General features: G+C 52.9%; 2 protein-coding genes across 22 annotated transcripts in view; one reads left to right on the top strand and one right to left on the bottom strand.

The window, feature by feature from the left end:
* The window catches only part of OGG1 (8-oxoguanine DNA glycosylase), a 19,879-nt gene extending 4,962 nt beyond the window's left edge, over positions 1-14,917 (top strand). For 2 of the 21 annotated variants that reach the window (XR_003430124.1, XR_003430123.1), the window contains 3 exons: positions 612-753; positions 12,430-12,604; positions 14,379-14,917. Coding sequence is in view for 9 of the 21 variants with exons in the window: in XM_027093799.1 (XP_026949600.1) it covers positions 612-753; positions 9,545-9,730; positions 12,430-12,458 (357 nt within the window). In the remaining 12 variants the exon portion in view is untranslated. Of the gene's footprint in view, positions 1-611; positions 754-888; positions 1,533-9,544; positions 9,731-12,429; positions 13,123-13,327; positions 13,406-14,378 lie in introns of those variants that run through there. The other 19 variants (XR_003430117.1, XR_003430118.1, XR_003430119.1 and 16 more) reach the window with 19 other exon arrangements.
* On the bottom strand, positions 1,469-12,317 carry CAMK1 (calcium/calmodulin dependent protein kinase I). Its single transcript, XM_027093798.1, has 12 exons — positions 12,104-12,317; positions 9,807-9,921; positions 7,583-7,714; positions 6,281-6,355; positions 6,035-6,173; positions 5,095-5,221; positions 4,927-5,002; positions 4,124-4,236; positions 3,473-3,551; positions 3,289-3,376; positions 1,842-1,959; positions 1,469-1,733 (listed from the first exon to the last, which is right to left on the bottom strand). Exons 2-12 carry the CDS (start codon positions 9,887-9,889, stop codon positions 1,651-1,653), a joined length of 1,113 nt encoding a protein of 370 aa, XP_026949599.1. The 5' UTR covers positions 9,890-9,921; positions 12,104-12,317; the 3' UTR covers positions 1,469-1,650.
* Positions 14,918-15,159: the final 242 nt, after the last annotated feature.

Here is a 15,159-nt window from a genome sequence, read left to right as displayed (position 1 = left end):
CGTGTCCCCTGCATCGGCAGGCGGACTCTCAACCACTGCGCCACCAGGGAAGCCCTATATTTTTTTAAAAAGAATTTCTTAATACCAGTAGCTATTTCTTTTTTAAATTAATTAATTAATTAATTTATTTATTTATTTATTTTTGGCTGCATTGGGTCTTCGTTGCTGCACGCAGGATTTCTCTAGTTGCCGTGAGCAGGGGCTACTCTTCATTGCAATACATGGGCTTCTCATTGCAGTGGCTTCTCTTGTTGCGGAGCACGGGCTGTAGGTGCACGGGCTCAGTAGTTGTGGCTCATGGGCTCAGTAGTTGTGGCTCGCGGGCTCTAGAGCGCAGGCTCAGTAGCTGTGGCGCACGGGCTTAGTTGCTCCGCGGCATGTGGGATCTTCCTGGACCAGGGCTTGAACCCATGTCCCCTGCATTGGCATGCGGATTCTTAACCACTGTGCCACCAGGGAAGTCCACACAGCTGTGTTTTAAATTATTAATAGAATGTACAATCATAGTAACCTCAGAGTGGAGAAGGAAGCAGCTGGCTTTGGGGCTAGAAGCAGGTTGCTGGCTGGACCCTGCCATTCCTCCTCTGTGACTCACTCTGTGTCTGTCAAAGGTGGCCGACTGCATCTGCTTGATGGCCCTAGACAAGCCCCAGGCTGTGCCCGTGGATGTCCACGTGTGGCAGATCGCTCAATGTGACTACAGCTGGCACCCCACCACCAAGGGTCCGAGCCCCCAGGCCAACAAGGAACTGGGTAAGGAGAGAGTGGGATGTCGGGACTGGCAGTGAGCTGAGGTGGTGGAAACTTCCCACACCTCCCCCTACGCCCCACCCTTGTGGATAGGGAGCAGGAGGGCCAATCAATGTTGCCTCACCACTTCTGGTTTAGGAAGCTTTTTCCGGAGCCTGTGGGGACCTTATGCTGGCTGGGCCCAAGCAGTGAGTGTACCTAGCCTTCCCGTCCTCCTCCAGTCCAGACCCCATAGGACTTCGCCCCAAGCCCTGACCCACTTTCTTCTACCCCGCCACTGCCCCAGGTGACCCTAAAGGACTCTCCACCCACCCCAGCCCTGACTCCAGTGGACTCTCCTTGCCTCAGCCCTGCCCCCCATGAACCCTTCCGGCTCCCCACACGGCACCCCCAGTCTTGACCCCAGTGTACCCTCTCTCCACTCAGACGCCTCCCCCCAACCAGGTGCTGTTCAGTGCTGACCTGCGCCAACCCCACAGAGCTCAGGAGCCACCAGCAAAGCGCAGAAAGAGATGCCCAGGGCCGGAAGGCTAGGTGGGGGCGCTGGACGAAGGGATGCCCCAAATACCCCTCCCCACCATTCGCCCTTCTCACCCCCATCCAGTCTCATGTTGGAAAGGGGGCTCCTTGCAGCTACCTCAGGGGCCAGGCACCCTCAAATCAAGCAGTTTGCGTGACAGTGTGGGATGGGAGTTGTCTGGGGAGACAGAGCTACCTGTGGTTTTAACCTCTTCCCTTTATTATAAGAAGGAACAATAAAATAGAAACATTTGTATGGAAAATGCAGTGGAGGGGCTGTAGGGAAAGGGGTGCGGAGCGGGTGGAGCAGGGTAACTCCCCAGTTCAGGGAGTGGGGGAGCAGGCTGCCCCCAACCCCTCCTACACGGGGGATCCAGGCCCCTAGAGCTGGGGGGCCAGTGTGGGAGACAGTTCCGGGCCCGGCTCCACGCAGCAGTCTCGACAGCAGCAGCTGGCCACCGGCCCTACACGGGGAGAGAAAGCAGAGTTGGCCACAGGAGGAGACCCTCTGCTCCAGTGTGGGTGCCTCTCTGTGGACCACCCTTGCCCTTCCACAGAGCCCAGGGCCTCACCCCCAGCTGCTGGGGCCAGCAGCTCCCCGTGGCTCGCCGTCTGTCCCTGCCCCTCCTGGCTGGTGCCCAGCTGTAGCTTCCTCATGTGCCGCACCACGGCCGTGGCATTGAAGGCTTGCTGTGGAGAGGCATAAGAAGGGACTTTGGAGAGAGCAGGACATCACAGGGCAGGGTCTGGCGATGTAATTCTCGCAGCAGTTCTGTTAGTTTTATTCAGGCAATATTGGTTGATCGCCTAAAACTCCCTGAAACATCTACAAGGCTTTATTAAACTATATTCAGTCATATCATATAGTAATACACACACGTATAAAATGTATATATAGATAGACGTGCGTAATTTTTAAAATATAATTAATTTATATTCACATAAGCGTAAACAATATAGCATTAGGTGTCAGGCACTGTTCTAAGCACTTAGTAGTTCATTTAATCTTCACGAATGTCTTTGAGGTGGGCACTATTACTGTCACCATTGTCAAAGGAGGAAACTGAGGCACAGAGAGGTTAACTAACTTACCCAGGTGTCTGTGTATCATTCTCTATTCAACCTATCCACTGAGATGTCCCTCAAATTTACCATGTCCCAAACCAAAATCATCCCCTAAAACAAGTTTCTGCCCCTGGGATCTCCATCTTAGTGACGGTACCGCCATCTACTTCATCCCCGACCAAAATCTTGGGCCAGCCCTGGACATCTCTTCTCTCCCCCAATATCCATTGTACCATCACTTCTTGTCAGTTCTGCCTCCCAAACGACTCCTGGACCAACCAGTGTTCTCTGTTCGCAGTGCCACTGCTCTGGTCCAAGCCCTCACCGTCTCCTATGTCTCTGCCACAGCCCCCTAAAGGGTCTCCCAGCCTCCACTGTGCCCTTCTGCATCTTGAGAGCCCTTTCTAATGGGCAAGTTCCAGCTGAAGATCCTTCTGGGGCTCCTCAGCATCCTCAGGATCAAATCATTGCTCCACTGTGGCCCCCGAGCAGCCTGGCCCCTACCTGGGTCTGCAGCCTGGGCTCCTGCCCCACAGCTCCTCCAGTCCAGCCAGGCTTAGCGCTTACACTGCCCTGAATGGCTGCACTCTCACGTCTCCTGGCCCTTTGCACCCTGGTTCCGTCTGCCTCAGACATTATTCTGCTGTGCCCAGCTAATTCCTACTCGGCTATCACGTCTGACAGGTTTATGCCCCTTCCAGGATCTCGTAGCTTGGGTTCGATGTCTCCTTAAGAAGTATACACTGTTCTCCCTCTAGACTTGGAGGTCAGGGACCATCACTGGAATAGAGTAGGTGTCAGAGCACTGAATGAATGAATGAGGTTCTTCAGTAAGCACCCCTGAGCATTTACAGTGTGCCCCACAAGGTGCAAGCTGCTGTGTGAGCTGAGGGCTGGATGGGGCTGGGGAGGAGTCCTGGGGAGGCTGGGACCCAGGACTAAACGTGGGCTCACCTTCCACTTGCTCTTGGCAAAGTTCTTCTTGATCTGCTCGCTCACCGACTGGTGAATATTCTTATCTAGAGCTGTATCTCCTGCAATCCTAGAGCGGATGTGTGTGGAGGGTTGTCAGTGAAGGTTGAGGCAGGCCTGGGGGCCCCAGATCCCACCCCAGCCTGCAGCTTGTGGGAGCTCTCACCAGGGGTGCTGCAAGGCCTGTTCACAGGTGAACCTCTTCTCTGGATCCTTCTCCATCAAGTGCCGGATGAAGTCTTTGGCTGAATCCCCAAGACAAGAGCAAAGACAGCATGGTGGTGCCTGAGAACACCCCCAAGATAGAACCCACCCCTCAGGTCTGGCTGGCACCGAAGCCAGATCTGTCCATTCACCACCCCACCCTACCTGCACCCTTTTCTCTAAGCCCCCAGGCCCACCCCAACCCTCCAGCTTTCTCCCTTAAGAATAACTTGTTCCTAGAGAAGATTGTGCTCAGTGTATTCACACTGATGTGTACATGACTGATAATGGCTTCACAGCTTTGCCTCCTAATCAGAGGCACAGGAAGACAGATAACAACATGAATGGTGGTGTCTTAGGCATTAGGAAGTCAGTGCGGGGAGGTATTTTCTAAAATACTATGTTTGAAGACCGAATGAATGAAAGCCTACAGTTTCTCAGGCCAGGAGCCAGGCAAAGAGAAGCACCCAGGGTGGGTGTCTGGTCTCGAAGACAGCTCTGTTAGTCTGGGGCTGGGGAATCTGGTGGAAGGAAGGCAGAGAGGAGACCCCCAAAGCAGATGAGGAAGGCACCGGAGGTAGGACCCAGGGGAAGAAAGCAAAGCCCCAAATACCAGAGTCAGAGATGTCGTCCCAATAAGGAGAGTCAAACTCGTACTCGGCCTTCAAAATCTGTTCAAAGAGTTTGGCATCGTTCTCGTCATAGAAGGGGGGATAACCACAGAGCCTGGGCAAGGAGAAACTCATTCTCATTTCCATTTTCATTGTACCCACTGGCTCCAGGATGGAGCTTTGGGGCAGTCTCAGGGATCAGGCAGGACCCACAGGAAGGAGTTCCCCCTTTTACAAAGGGGGGAAATTTGGCCCTCTCTGCCTTGCTCACTCCTGTCCAGCTACCCTGGCTTTCTGTTCCTTAACATGCCGCCATCTGTCCTTCCTCAGGGCCTTTGCACTTGCTGTGCCCTCTGCCTAAACCATTCTCCCCCCACACCTCGAATGTCTGGCTCCCTCACTTCAGTCAGGATGCCACTCATGCCACCTCCTCAGAGAGGCTCCCTGACCTCCTATCTACAATAGCATCCAACCCCATCTCCCTCCCCTGCTTGATTTTTCTTCTTAATATTTCTTACCACCTGCCATTATTTTATAGATTTACTTATTTATTTTCTGTCTTCCTTACTAGCATGTCTGCTCCCTGAGGGCAGGCACCTTGTCTGTCTTATTCTCTGCTAAAGCCCCAGTGCTTGGCACAGTGCCAGAAACGTAGTATCTGTTGAGTGAAGTAATATTAGTCATTAATTGGTAGATATAAATATGGATGGCAGGAAAGAAGAAATGGCAGGGAGGAGGAAGAGAGCAAAGTAGGGGAGAGAAGAACTCTGAAGCCACATCCCCAACGGCCAAGCCCCCCACTCACAGGATATAGGCGATGACCCCAATGGACCAGCAATCCACTGCCTTGCTGTAGGGCTTCTGGGCCAGCACTTCAGGGGCTGTGGAGGGAAGGGGACATGGTGGTGACAAATCTGCCCGGCAGCTTTGGGTTCCTCCCCCGCCCACAGTCCCAGCCCACGGCCCTCCGCACCCACGTATCCTGGGGTCCCGCAGGCTGTGGAGAGCACGCTGCCGGGGTCTTCCATCTTGGAGAGGCCAAAGTCGGAGATCATGATCTTGGAGTCTTCATCCAGGCTGTAGTACAGCAGATTCTCTGGCTTGGAAGATGGGAGGTGGGGGAAGAGGAGTGGGAGATGGCCAGAGGCCAGCAGGACCTTCTGTCTCCCCAAGCACCCCAGCGAGCCCCCCAAAAGCCACTGTGGCATCACAGCTGCCATCTTGGTTGGAGGCACAAGAAACTCAATTAAGTTCGAAGTTCCAAAAGGACAAGGGCCTCGGGGATATGGAAGGGAATTTCCTATAAACCTCAGGTGTGTACTGTGACACCCTAAAGAATTTTTGTGCGCCAGATCCTGTCTTGTGCTTGATTTCAGTTTATCCTTACCACATCCCTGCTAGCCTACTCTGAATAATCCCACTTTACAGTGGGGGAAACTGATGCCTTGAGAGGCAAAGTGACTTGCCTGAGAATCTACAGTTAGGGAGGGGAGTGGCAGGGAGAGAATTCAGACCCAGATCTGTTTCACCCCAGCACTCTTCTAGAGCAGAATGAGATGTACTACAAAACGTGAACCCCATCATTGTCTCTGAGGAGCAGGCTTTCAGGGGCTTCTGGCTTTCTTCTTTGTGTTTTGCTACCCCATTCAAGTTTTCTACAAAGAGCAAGTGGGACTTTTATTATCAGAAAAAGACATAAGATGCGACTGGGATAAAATAACAGCACAGTTCACCTTTGTGTCCATTTGTGTGTCAGAGATGGAATGGGGAGGAAGCAGTTTAGGGCTTACCGGGTCAATTCTGCAGATGGGAAAGCAAGGCTCAGCAAGGGGGTGAGAGGTACCCAAGGTCTCAGGAGTTTGCAGAGGCCCCACCCCTGGGTGCCCCAGCTCCCCACACACCCTCACACCCACCTTGAGGTCTCGGTGTACGATGCCCAGGTCGTGCAGGTACTTGACGGCATCCAGCACCTGGAAGATGAGGCGGCTGGCGTCCCGCTCTGTGTAAAAGCCTTTTTCCACAATTCGGTCAAACAGCTCCCCACCTGACACCCTGTAGCCAGGGACAGGGCAGTCTGGACAAGAGAACGGAAGGCAGAGAGGCCAGGGAGGGGGCAGCAGGGAGAGCTGTGAGGAAGGTGCAGAGGCAGGGCCACTCACAGCTGCATGATGAGATAGAGGTGTCCCCCACTTTCATAGATGTCATCCAGGGCTACAATGTTGGGGTGCTTGATCCTGAAAGGAGAAATGAGGTGGTTCAGAGGTGAGGACAGTTCAGCCACCTCCCCACCCTCATGGTGAAGAACCACCGCCTGCAAACCTGGGCAGGACGAGCCTGAGATCTGGGTCTCAGAGGGAAAAGCTGATTTACCATGATGTATCATAGTGTCATGGAAGGCAGGAGAGCCACAGGGGTTAACACTGGGCTCCGGCGTCAGACAGACCCGGGTCCTCATCCGCCTCTGCCACGTGCTGTTCGGGGGCAAGTCTTCTCACCTCACAGTGCTGATCAGTATATGATTTTAACACTTGTCTGGGTTTATAAAGTTGTCAGCCTCCCCCACCAGAACATCATCTCCACGAGACCAGCAGCTTTATCTTGCTCACCACCGTTGCTCCACACCTGGTGCAGAGTGGGTGCTCACTCATATTCACTGAATTGAGGGTAACCTCTCCGGGCTTCAGTTTCTTCATCTATAATATGAAGCCAGTGATAGTACTTCCCTCCAAGTGGTGGAGTGAGGATCATGTGAGGAAATGCAGGGAAGAATCGGCACAATGCCTGGCACACAGTAAACGCTCCAGAAATGAACCAATGATGGTAATTGAGTTTGATGGAAGATTTGGCTCTGCCACAAACTTGCTGTGTGACCTTGGGCAAGTCCTTTGTCCTCTCTGGGCCTCAGTCTCCCTGACCCAATAGTGGAAATGATTATTTCATCCCTGCCCATGGTGGTTGGAAAGCTCAGGGGGGAGGCTGGAAGTGAAGATTCTATATGAGCTTTCCAGTGAGAACAGCAGGTTTCCCATCAGCATGAACAGTTTGGAGACCATTTGGTTGTTGAGTCAGGGCATCCGCAGATGGGCATTTTTCAACTTGCTGGGTGGCTTAATATGTGGCAGGAACTTGTGGTAGGTCTAGAGATAACGTCAGTTGAGATACATGGGTTTGAGACACATTCAAGGACTGACCTTTAGATCTGATTGGACATTAAACCACTGTAAAGAAGCAGTGGCATCTCGGTCACATCTGTCATGTTAGCTGTTGTGCCAGGCACTTGAAATAAGGGACCTCTAATGCTCCCCAAATCCCTACCAAGTGGAGATTATTACCTCGTGTTACAAATGAGCAATTTGAGGCTCAGAGAGGTTAGATGATTTGCCCAAAGCAGAGATAGGAAGCAAATGGGAGGGGTCAAGGCAGGGTCAACCCAGGGCAGGGACAGGATGTGGCTCACGTACTTGTGCAGGACAGCAATCTCATTCTGCATGCTGCCCTCCTTGCCCTCCAGAACCTTCTTGGCGATACATTTGATGGCCACCAGCTTCTGAGTTCTCTTATCTTCTGCCAGGATTACCTCCGAGAAGGCCCCTCTGCAGAGAGAGGGGATTCACGAGGTGGGGAACTCAGCTTCCCTCCAGCCTCTCCTCCATCTCCCTATGGGTTACGTGACCATCCCCAGACCAAGGAGATGGGATGAGCCTCCCTCCATCACTCATTCACCTCCCTGGTGCCAGAGGTGACCTGGCCAATCAGAGTAGTCTATCCCCTGGCCACAGTAATTGGGTCCTGTGATATAAGCCAGGTTACTGGCACTTTGAGAATGAGGTGCTCTTTCCTGCTAAGCTGGTAAGACGTAAGCTTGGAGCTAATGGTGGTCATCTTTGCTACCACTTGGGGAGAGCCTGCTTGAGAATGAAGCCAACACAAAGGAAATCAGAGCTGAGAAACCGTCAAAGACAATTTCCTGATAACATCATGTGAGCCCCTGCATCCCATGCCTGAAGTTTACTCCCTAGGCTTTTTTATTATGTGCATGACTCATTCACTCCTTTTTCTGCAAAAGCCAATTTGAGTCATGGCTTATTTAACACCCTTTAGAACCATGAAGAACCATCAGTATCACCTGGGAACTTTTCAGAAGTGTGGAATCTCAGGCCCCGCCCTAGACCTACTAAATCAGAATCTGCATTTTTAATTTTTATTTATTATTTTATTTTTGGCTGTGTTGGATCTTTGTTGCTGCGCGCGGGCTTTCTCTAGTTGCGGCGAGTGGGGGCTACCCTTTGTTGCAGTGCGCAGGCTTCTCATTGTGGTGGCTTCTCTTGTTGAACACGGGCTCTAGGCACGCGGGCTTCAGTAGTTGTGGCTCACGGGCTCTAGAGTGTAGGCTCAGTAGTTGTGGTGCACAGGCTTAGTTGCTCCGCATCATGTGGGATCTTCCCGGACCAGGGCTCGAACCTGTGTCCCCTGCATTGGCAGGCGGATTCTTAACTACTGCGCCACTAGGGAAGCCCTAGAATCTGCATTTTAACAAGACTGTCAGGTGATGTGTATCCTCACTGAAGTTTGAGAAGCAATGCTTTCTAACAGGCTCTTAGAAAGGAACACATTCATTTTCACTAAAGTTCACTGATTAAGGAGGGTTTACTAGTGCTCTTTCTAGGACGGTTTGCTTTCCCTGGGATGATAAGAAGCCATAAGTCAAAGAAAAGCATCTCTCGTGAAAGCTCAATCGTCAGAATAACTAGTGACTGTGATAGCCTCATTGCTGGTTTCCAGTCTTGTCCCTCTCCAATTTCCCTTCTGTGCTGTGGCCAGAGTGACCATCCTGAATTGCAAATCTGCCACAAAGTCTTAAATGTCTTCCTGTGGCTCATGGGGTCAAGTCCAGCCTCCATAGCTTGGCTTTCAGGCCTTACATGACCTGTTCCTCTCTCTTCTCAGCCTCTTCTTCCACTCTTCCCCCAGCCTCTGATGAGAAGCTCCACTAGACTCTCTCTCCTTCCACACATAACATGCCTCTGAACCTTTGCTGATGCTATTCCTTCTGCCTGGAATGCCTTCTCCCTCTCTGACAAGTACACTCCTACCCATCCTTTAGTCCCCAGCTCTAATACTCCCTTCTCCATAAAGTTCTTCTCCACACAGAAGCCACTGCTCTCTCTGGGCTCAACAAAGTCCTCATTCCCGAATTTAGCTAGAGCACAGCACACACCCTGTTGTCATTTTCCGTAGGTCTGTCTCCCTCACATGTTTGGGATCAACTTGGGAGATCAGGTTTGAGTTATTTCTGGATTCCCACCACTGAGAACAAAGCCACGCCCAGCTTCAGTTCCAAAACCTAGGCCAGAACCCCCAGTTCTTGGCAGCAAGTTTGAAAAACTGGCTCCTTCATTCCTCCCACTTTCTTCTCGTCACAGGAACCCAGAGCTGTGGCAAGAGCAGCCTCTGTTCCACCCACTGTCAGCCAGAAGTGAGAAGCCCAGGCCAGTCGGGCCATACAAGGCCACCATGGGGCCTGGGCAGTAGGAAACAGGAAGCAGTGATCAACTGGCTAGAGGAAGCACCACCCTGGACTCAGCCTCCCCAGCCAGTCAGGCCCAGGAGTGAGGACCTTCCCAACCGCCCTCCCCACCCCCAGCTCAGGAACAGCTCTCCCTTTCCTCCTGCCCTGAGACTCACGTTCCCAGAACATCACGGAAGTCGTAAATGTCCCCAATGTCCTCCGCCTGCTTCCAGCTGGGGCCTTCCACTGCCCCCGGCATGGCCCACTGCCCCCTGGCCACAGCCAGGGCTCCTGGGAAAGGGAATGGAAGGAAAAGACTCAGCAGGGCCCAGGCTTCTTCGTGGGAACTTACTGGGGGCCCCATTCAGCCTGCGTTTATTCATTCCTTGATTCATTCATTTGACAAAATCATTCAACTTTCACTCATTCACAGGCCATTTGTTCATTCAGCAACATCCATGCATCATATCCTTATGCCTAGAGGAAAATCCTTCAGGTGGCAGCAAAATTCTTTATTCAACAAAGTCACTCATTCATTCGTTTATTCAGCTCACCTCCCAGTTCCTCCCTCTCTAAATCCAAACACTCAGGGGGACACTGACCTCTGGGAGGACAGCAGAGAAGACCCCAGAGCAGCTTATAGAAAGGCACAGCCCCGGAGGATCCCCTGTCCCCAGAACCAGCGATGTCCCAGCCCCACCCTGGGAATTGCTGGGGTGTCTCCTCTCCCTCCTCCTTCTCCCTGCCAGGCCTCTCGGAAATCAGTTTTCCGGCAGCCTGGGCTTCCAGCAATATCTCAGCCATGTTTTTAAATAGCTCCTTCTGCACTGTTACCACAGCAACAGCAGCCACAGCTGGAGCTCCCTGGACCTCCTGTTACCCCCCTCTCACTCCTGACTCCCCATCTGGGTCCCAGCAGCCTGAGAAATGGTCCCACCCAACCTGTCCCCTCCCGGCTTGATCTCACCCTGATCCAGCCTGTACTTTTCTGTTGAGACGTCTGTCTCAACCAGCAGTAGAGGGTGAGCATTCTCTCTCCATTCATCAGATGGAGAATGGGGAGACTGAGGTTGGCGATGGATAGGGTCTGGACCCAGAGTTGCCCAATGACCCTAGCTGGGGCCCCAGCTAAGCTTGCTGAAGGTAAAGGCCTTGGAGGGGGCTGCGGCCAGACTAGGACCCATCCAGAGAACACAGCCTCTCAATCCCATCCCAGGCCCACAGAAAGTGAGGCCAAAAGAGAGACCAGTGTACTGTGTGACCTCAGGAAGAGCACTTTTCTTCTCTGTTTTTTCTGTGGGAAAATGAGGGGAAGGTGCCCTGACTAGAGCCCCTGATGTGCGATCCCACTCTGGGTGGGACTTTGTTCCCAGGGGGGTCTGGCCACCTATCCCAGGGGCAGAAACTTCTAGGAAAGGAAACTTGATGGTAAGCTCTAGAGGCAGAATTTTAAAACCCACCTGGAGGCCTGGCAAATACAAACCTCACAGTTCCACACATATCCCTACACCCAGATACACCACACCAAGACCCACCCACACCCCTGAACCCAAACACCTGCCCCCAGATCCAGCACACTCCATCTCCAGATGATGCTCTGACATCTCATCATACATGTACACCCAGACATCAGCACACATGTCCAAACACACACTTCCTCAGACATCCTCACACCCAGACATCCCTCCCACAGATCCCTCTCACACCCCAAAACACAAATCCACGTACACCTGGACGAGATGACATGCAGACAGGACAGACACACACACACAGACCCCTCACCTGTATACCAGACATCCCAGATTCATTCACACCCTTCACCCTCCAGCTCCTATACACCCTAGAAGCTCTTAAACTCCAAATCCTCAAAACATCTAACTCCAAACATCCTCAGTACACAACTGTATACCCCCCAACTCTGACTACCCTTTGAGCCAGATTCCAGCACACACAACACCTAGATACACAATGTGCAGCCCAAACACTGTTTCCCAGACATCCCCACCCATACGGATACGCTTACACACCAACATGCTGCAACTTCATATCAGATCCACTTGCCTGTGCTATGACATTCGCATACCCCAACACGGCCCCCACACGTCTTTACCTCCTAATGCCCAGTACTTCCACATTCAGGCCCAGCTTAAGGCAGGCACACACACACACACACACGCACGCACGCACGCACGCACGCACGCACGCACACACACACACACACACACACACACACACACACACCCTCCTCCTCCTCCTCCTCCTCCTCCTCCTCCTCCTCCTTCCTCTTTTACCCACTCAGTAAAGGCAGCTGGGCCTGGGGCATAGGTGGGCGAGAAAGGCCCAGCCCTGCCCCTGTACAGTCCAGTATGCCCAGGCACCCCCTCCCATCTTTCGGGGTTGGTGTCCAGCGGCTGAAGGGTCCCGCCGCCCGACAGCGCCCAGGGTCACGGGCGGGGCGGTTCCCGGGCTGTACCTGCGGCTGCCCAGCCGCGGGGCTGGCTGGGAGGCGCGAGTTGTCAGGTGCCGAGCTCCGTCCGCCGTCCGCCGCTGCTGCGCGCTTGGCCAGCCCGCCCGCCCGTTCTCGGGCTAGGGCTCGATTCGGACTCAGCTGGCTCCCTCCGCCCGCCCGCGGCTCTGATGTCAGAGGAGGAGGAGCCTGCGGCGGAGGGACTAGGGACTGGGAGGTGAGGATCCGCTCCCGGGCTAGGGAAGGGGCGCTGGGGGCGGGGGTGGGCGGGGGAACCCTTAGTTCAGGTTGGAGCCTCCCTTTGGGTCTTTCCATCCTTCGTCTCCCGGCAGGGTCCCCGTTTCACAGAAGGAACAACTGAGGCACAGAGAGATGAAGGGTTCAGAATCAGCAGTTGGTAAGAAGTAGAGTCGAATTCGAACCCAAGTCTGTCTGATGGCGGAAGCTGGCCATTTTCACCCTGTCTCTTGGAGTTCCTTTCAGACCAGTTCCTTGAGCTCCCTTAAGGTTGGACGCTGTCCCTCCTCCCCTACCCCCCCACCTCCGCCCCGGGGAATTAGGCCCTGGGAAGAGCTTAGGAAACTGATGGGGGTGGAGGGATGGGGCCGTAGGGAAAGGACAAAGCAAGAGTAGGAGGCAGTGAAGAGAATTGAGGCAACCGTAGGGTGGGGGCCGCATTTGACAGGCGGGAAAACTAAAGCCCGAGGTCCCCCTCTGAGGCAGAGCTGATGCTCTACTTCCCTACACCTGCCGGGCAGAACAGGAGGGTGCCCTGAGAGCCTGGGGCGGGGAGGGACGGGGGAGGAGGGAGAGTTAAATCAGGATCCTGGAGGAAGTCGGCCAAAGAGGACCGCGTGACTGGGCAGGCGCCAGTGACCGATGGCTCGGGGCCAGGTTGGGGAGGGAAAGCCCAAAAGTGCCCCGGGGAGGTAGGCAGGGGGCCAAGGGAACTGACTGACGTCCTCTTGCGCGAGGCCTTCTTTGGGAAGGTGGCCCGGGGTGTGTGTGGGGGGGCGGGGGGCGGGGCAGCAACTCCCAGGAAGTAGGGTTGGGGCTGGATGGACTGAAGGCAGCCAGAGGAGGCTCTTTGCCGGGGACCCCAACTACACCTCCATCATCACCCAGTGCTAGCCCTAACTCTTGAATTCCTGCATTTTCCAGGAAGATGGGGAAGGGACAATGCTTACCCCCAACTCAACTTCAACTGGCTTTTCCCTCTCTTATCCTCAGGACTGTGTCTGAGGGTGGTCAGTTATTATGCCCATTTTACAGTGAGAAAGGAAGATGGCAGAGATTCCTAAAAAGGATTTTTTTTTTTTTTTTTGCGGTACGCGGGCCTCTCACTGTTGTGGCCTCTCCCGTTGCGGAGCGCAGTCTCAGTGGCCATGGCTCACCGGCACAGCCGCTCCGCTGCATGTGGGATCTTCCCGGACCGGGTCACGAACCCGTGTCCCCTGCATCGGCAGGCGGACTCTCAACCACTGCCCCACCACGGAAGCCCAAGGCTTTTTTTTTTTTATAAATTTATTTTATTTTTGGCTGCTTTGGGTCTTCGTTGCTGCGCGCGGGCTTTCTATAGTTATGGCGAGAGTAGGCGCGCGGGCTTCAGTAGTTGTGGCACGTGGGCTCAGCAGTTGTGGCTCCTGGGCTCCAGAGCGCAGGCTCAGTAGTTGTCGCGCACGGGCTTAGTTGCTCCATGGCATTGTGGGATCTTCCCGGCCCAGGGCTCAAACCCATGTCTCCTGCATTGGCAGGTGGATTCTTAACCACTGCGCCACCAGGGAAATCCCCCTAGAAAGGCTTCTGAGACTAACTTACCTGAGTCACACTCTGCCTTTCTGAGTCTCAGTTTCTTCATTGGGAATATCGATGACTGACTCAGAATTCTCCTGAGAATTCTATGAGACTGATGTATGTGAAATGCCTTGAATACCATTGGAATTAAAAATTTGACAGCTAAAATTTACTTCTAGTGTAAACTGAGGCTCAGAGAAGGGACCTGGTTTGCCTGGGGATAGGGGGCTAAGGGGCAATTTCCCTCCCCTAAATCTCCTTGCCATTGGTTAGATTCTTTCACTTGTCAAGTAATAGAATCCCAATCTAAGCCAGCTTCACCAAAGAGGAACCTATGGCTCACAGTAGCTGAGGCAAGACTGAAAGAGGAAAACCATGGATCAGGGTGTGAGACTGGAACTGGAGATACAGTACTTGGAGGATTTGCTTTCTCTCATCTCTCCTTGTCTCGATTTTTCTTTACACTTCGGCTTCCTTTCCTCTGCAGAGTGATCTCCTCTACCTGGCAGGAAGCATGGTGTGAGGCAGCCCCAACTTTCCAACTGAACCCAGCAAAAGAGGAGCTACACCCAGTTTCATGTATCAGTCTCAGGGAGGGACTCCGATGGGCTCTGCTGGAGAGACATGCCTATGCCTTTACCCCCAGAACTGTTGCCAGAGGAATAAGGTACTATACAGGGTAAGTGTACTGTCATGGGCAGCCACACCAAAGTCACAGGGGATGAAGATGGCTATCCTGCCCAAAGGAAATAGTCCTGGGCAGGCACAACTAACAAATCCATCCCAGCCGTGCTCCCATCAGTCAGAAAAAAAACGGCGTTAATATGTTTTGGTACATATTCTTCCAGACTTTTTTTGATGTGTATACATATACACACTTCCTCCTACAGCCCCCATTTCCAGTGAGCATATTTCAAGGTACTGAAGCAAAAAGTCAAGGAAAGTCAAATATATGAAAAAAAAAAAGTAAAGGAAATAATCCTCTTCTCTCTTTTGTTATTAAAAAATGACAAAACAACTCAGACATCTCCATCAATTCTTTTATTATTATTTATTTATTTGGCTGCACCAGGGCTTAGTTGAGGCATGTGGGATCTTTAGTTGCAGCGTGCAGGATCTTTAGTTGCGGCATGCAAACTCTTAGTTACAGCATGTGGGATCTAGTTCCCTGACCAGGAATCAAACCTGGGCCCCCTGCATTGGGAGCTCAGAGTCTTAGCCACTGGACCACCAGGGAAGTCCCTCCATCAATTCTTGAATCCAACAGA

Source organism: Aethalodelphis obliquidens, unplaced genomic scaffold (assembly GCF_003676395.1).
Source record: "Aethalodelphis obliquidens isolate GAN/ISIS:26980383/991018 unplaced genomic scaffold, ASM367639v1 scaffold86, whole genome shotgun sequence".
NCBI lineage: Eukaryota > Metazoa > Chordata > Mammalia > Artiodactyla > Delphinidae > Aethalodelphis > Aethalodelphis obliquidens.
The sequence above is the reverse complement of the archived record's forward strand: the minus strand, read 5'-3'. Positions and strand labels throughout refer to the sequence as shown.

Bases quoted from the DNA above. Each gene is read 5' to 3' on its own strand.
- CAMK1 (XM_027093798.1), bottom strand. From the start codon at position 9,889: ATGCCGGGGGCAGTGGAAGGCCCCAGCTGGAAGCAGGCGGAGGACATT. The intron at 7,715-9,806 runs GTGAGTCTCAGG...CTCTCTCTGCAG, and splicing joins TTCCGTGATGTTCTGGGAAC to AGGGGCCTTCTCGGAGGTAA. The intron at 1,734-1,841 runs GTGAGGCCCTGG...CTCCCCGTGTAG, and splicing joins GCTGGCCCCAGCAGCTGGGG to GGCCGGTGGCCAGCTGCTGC.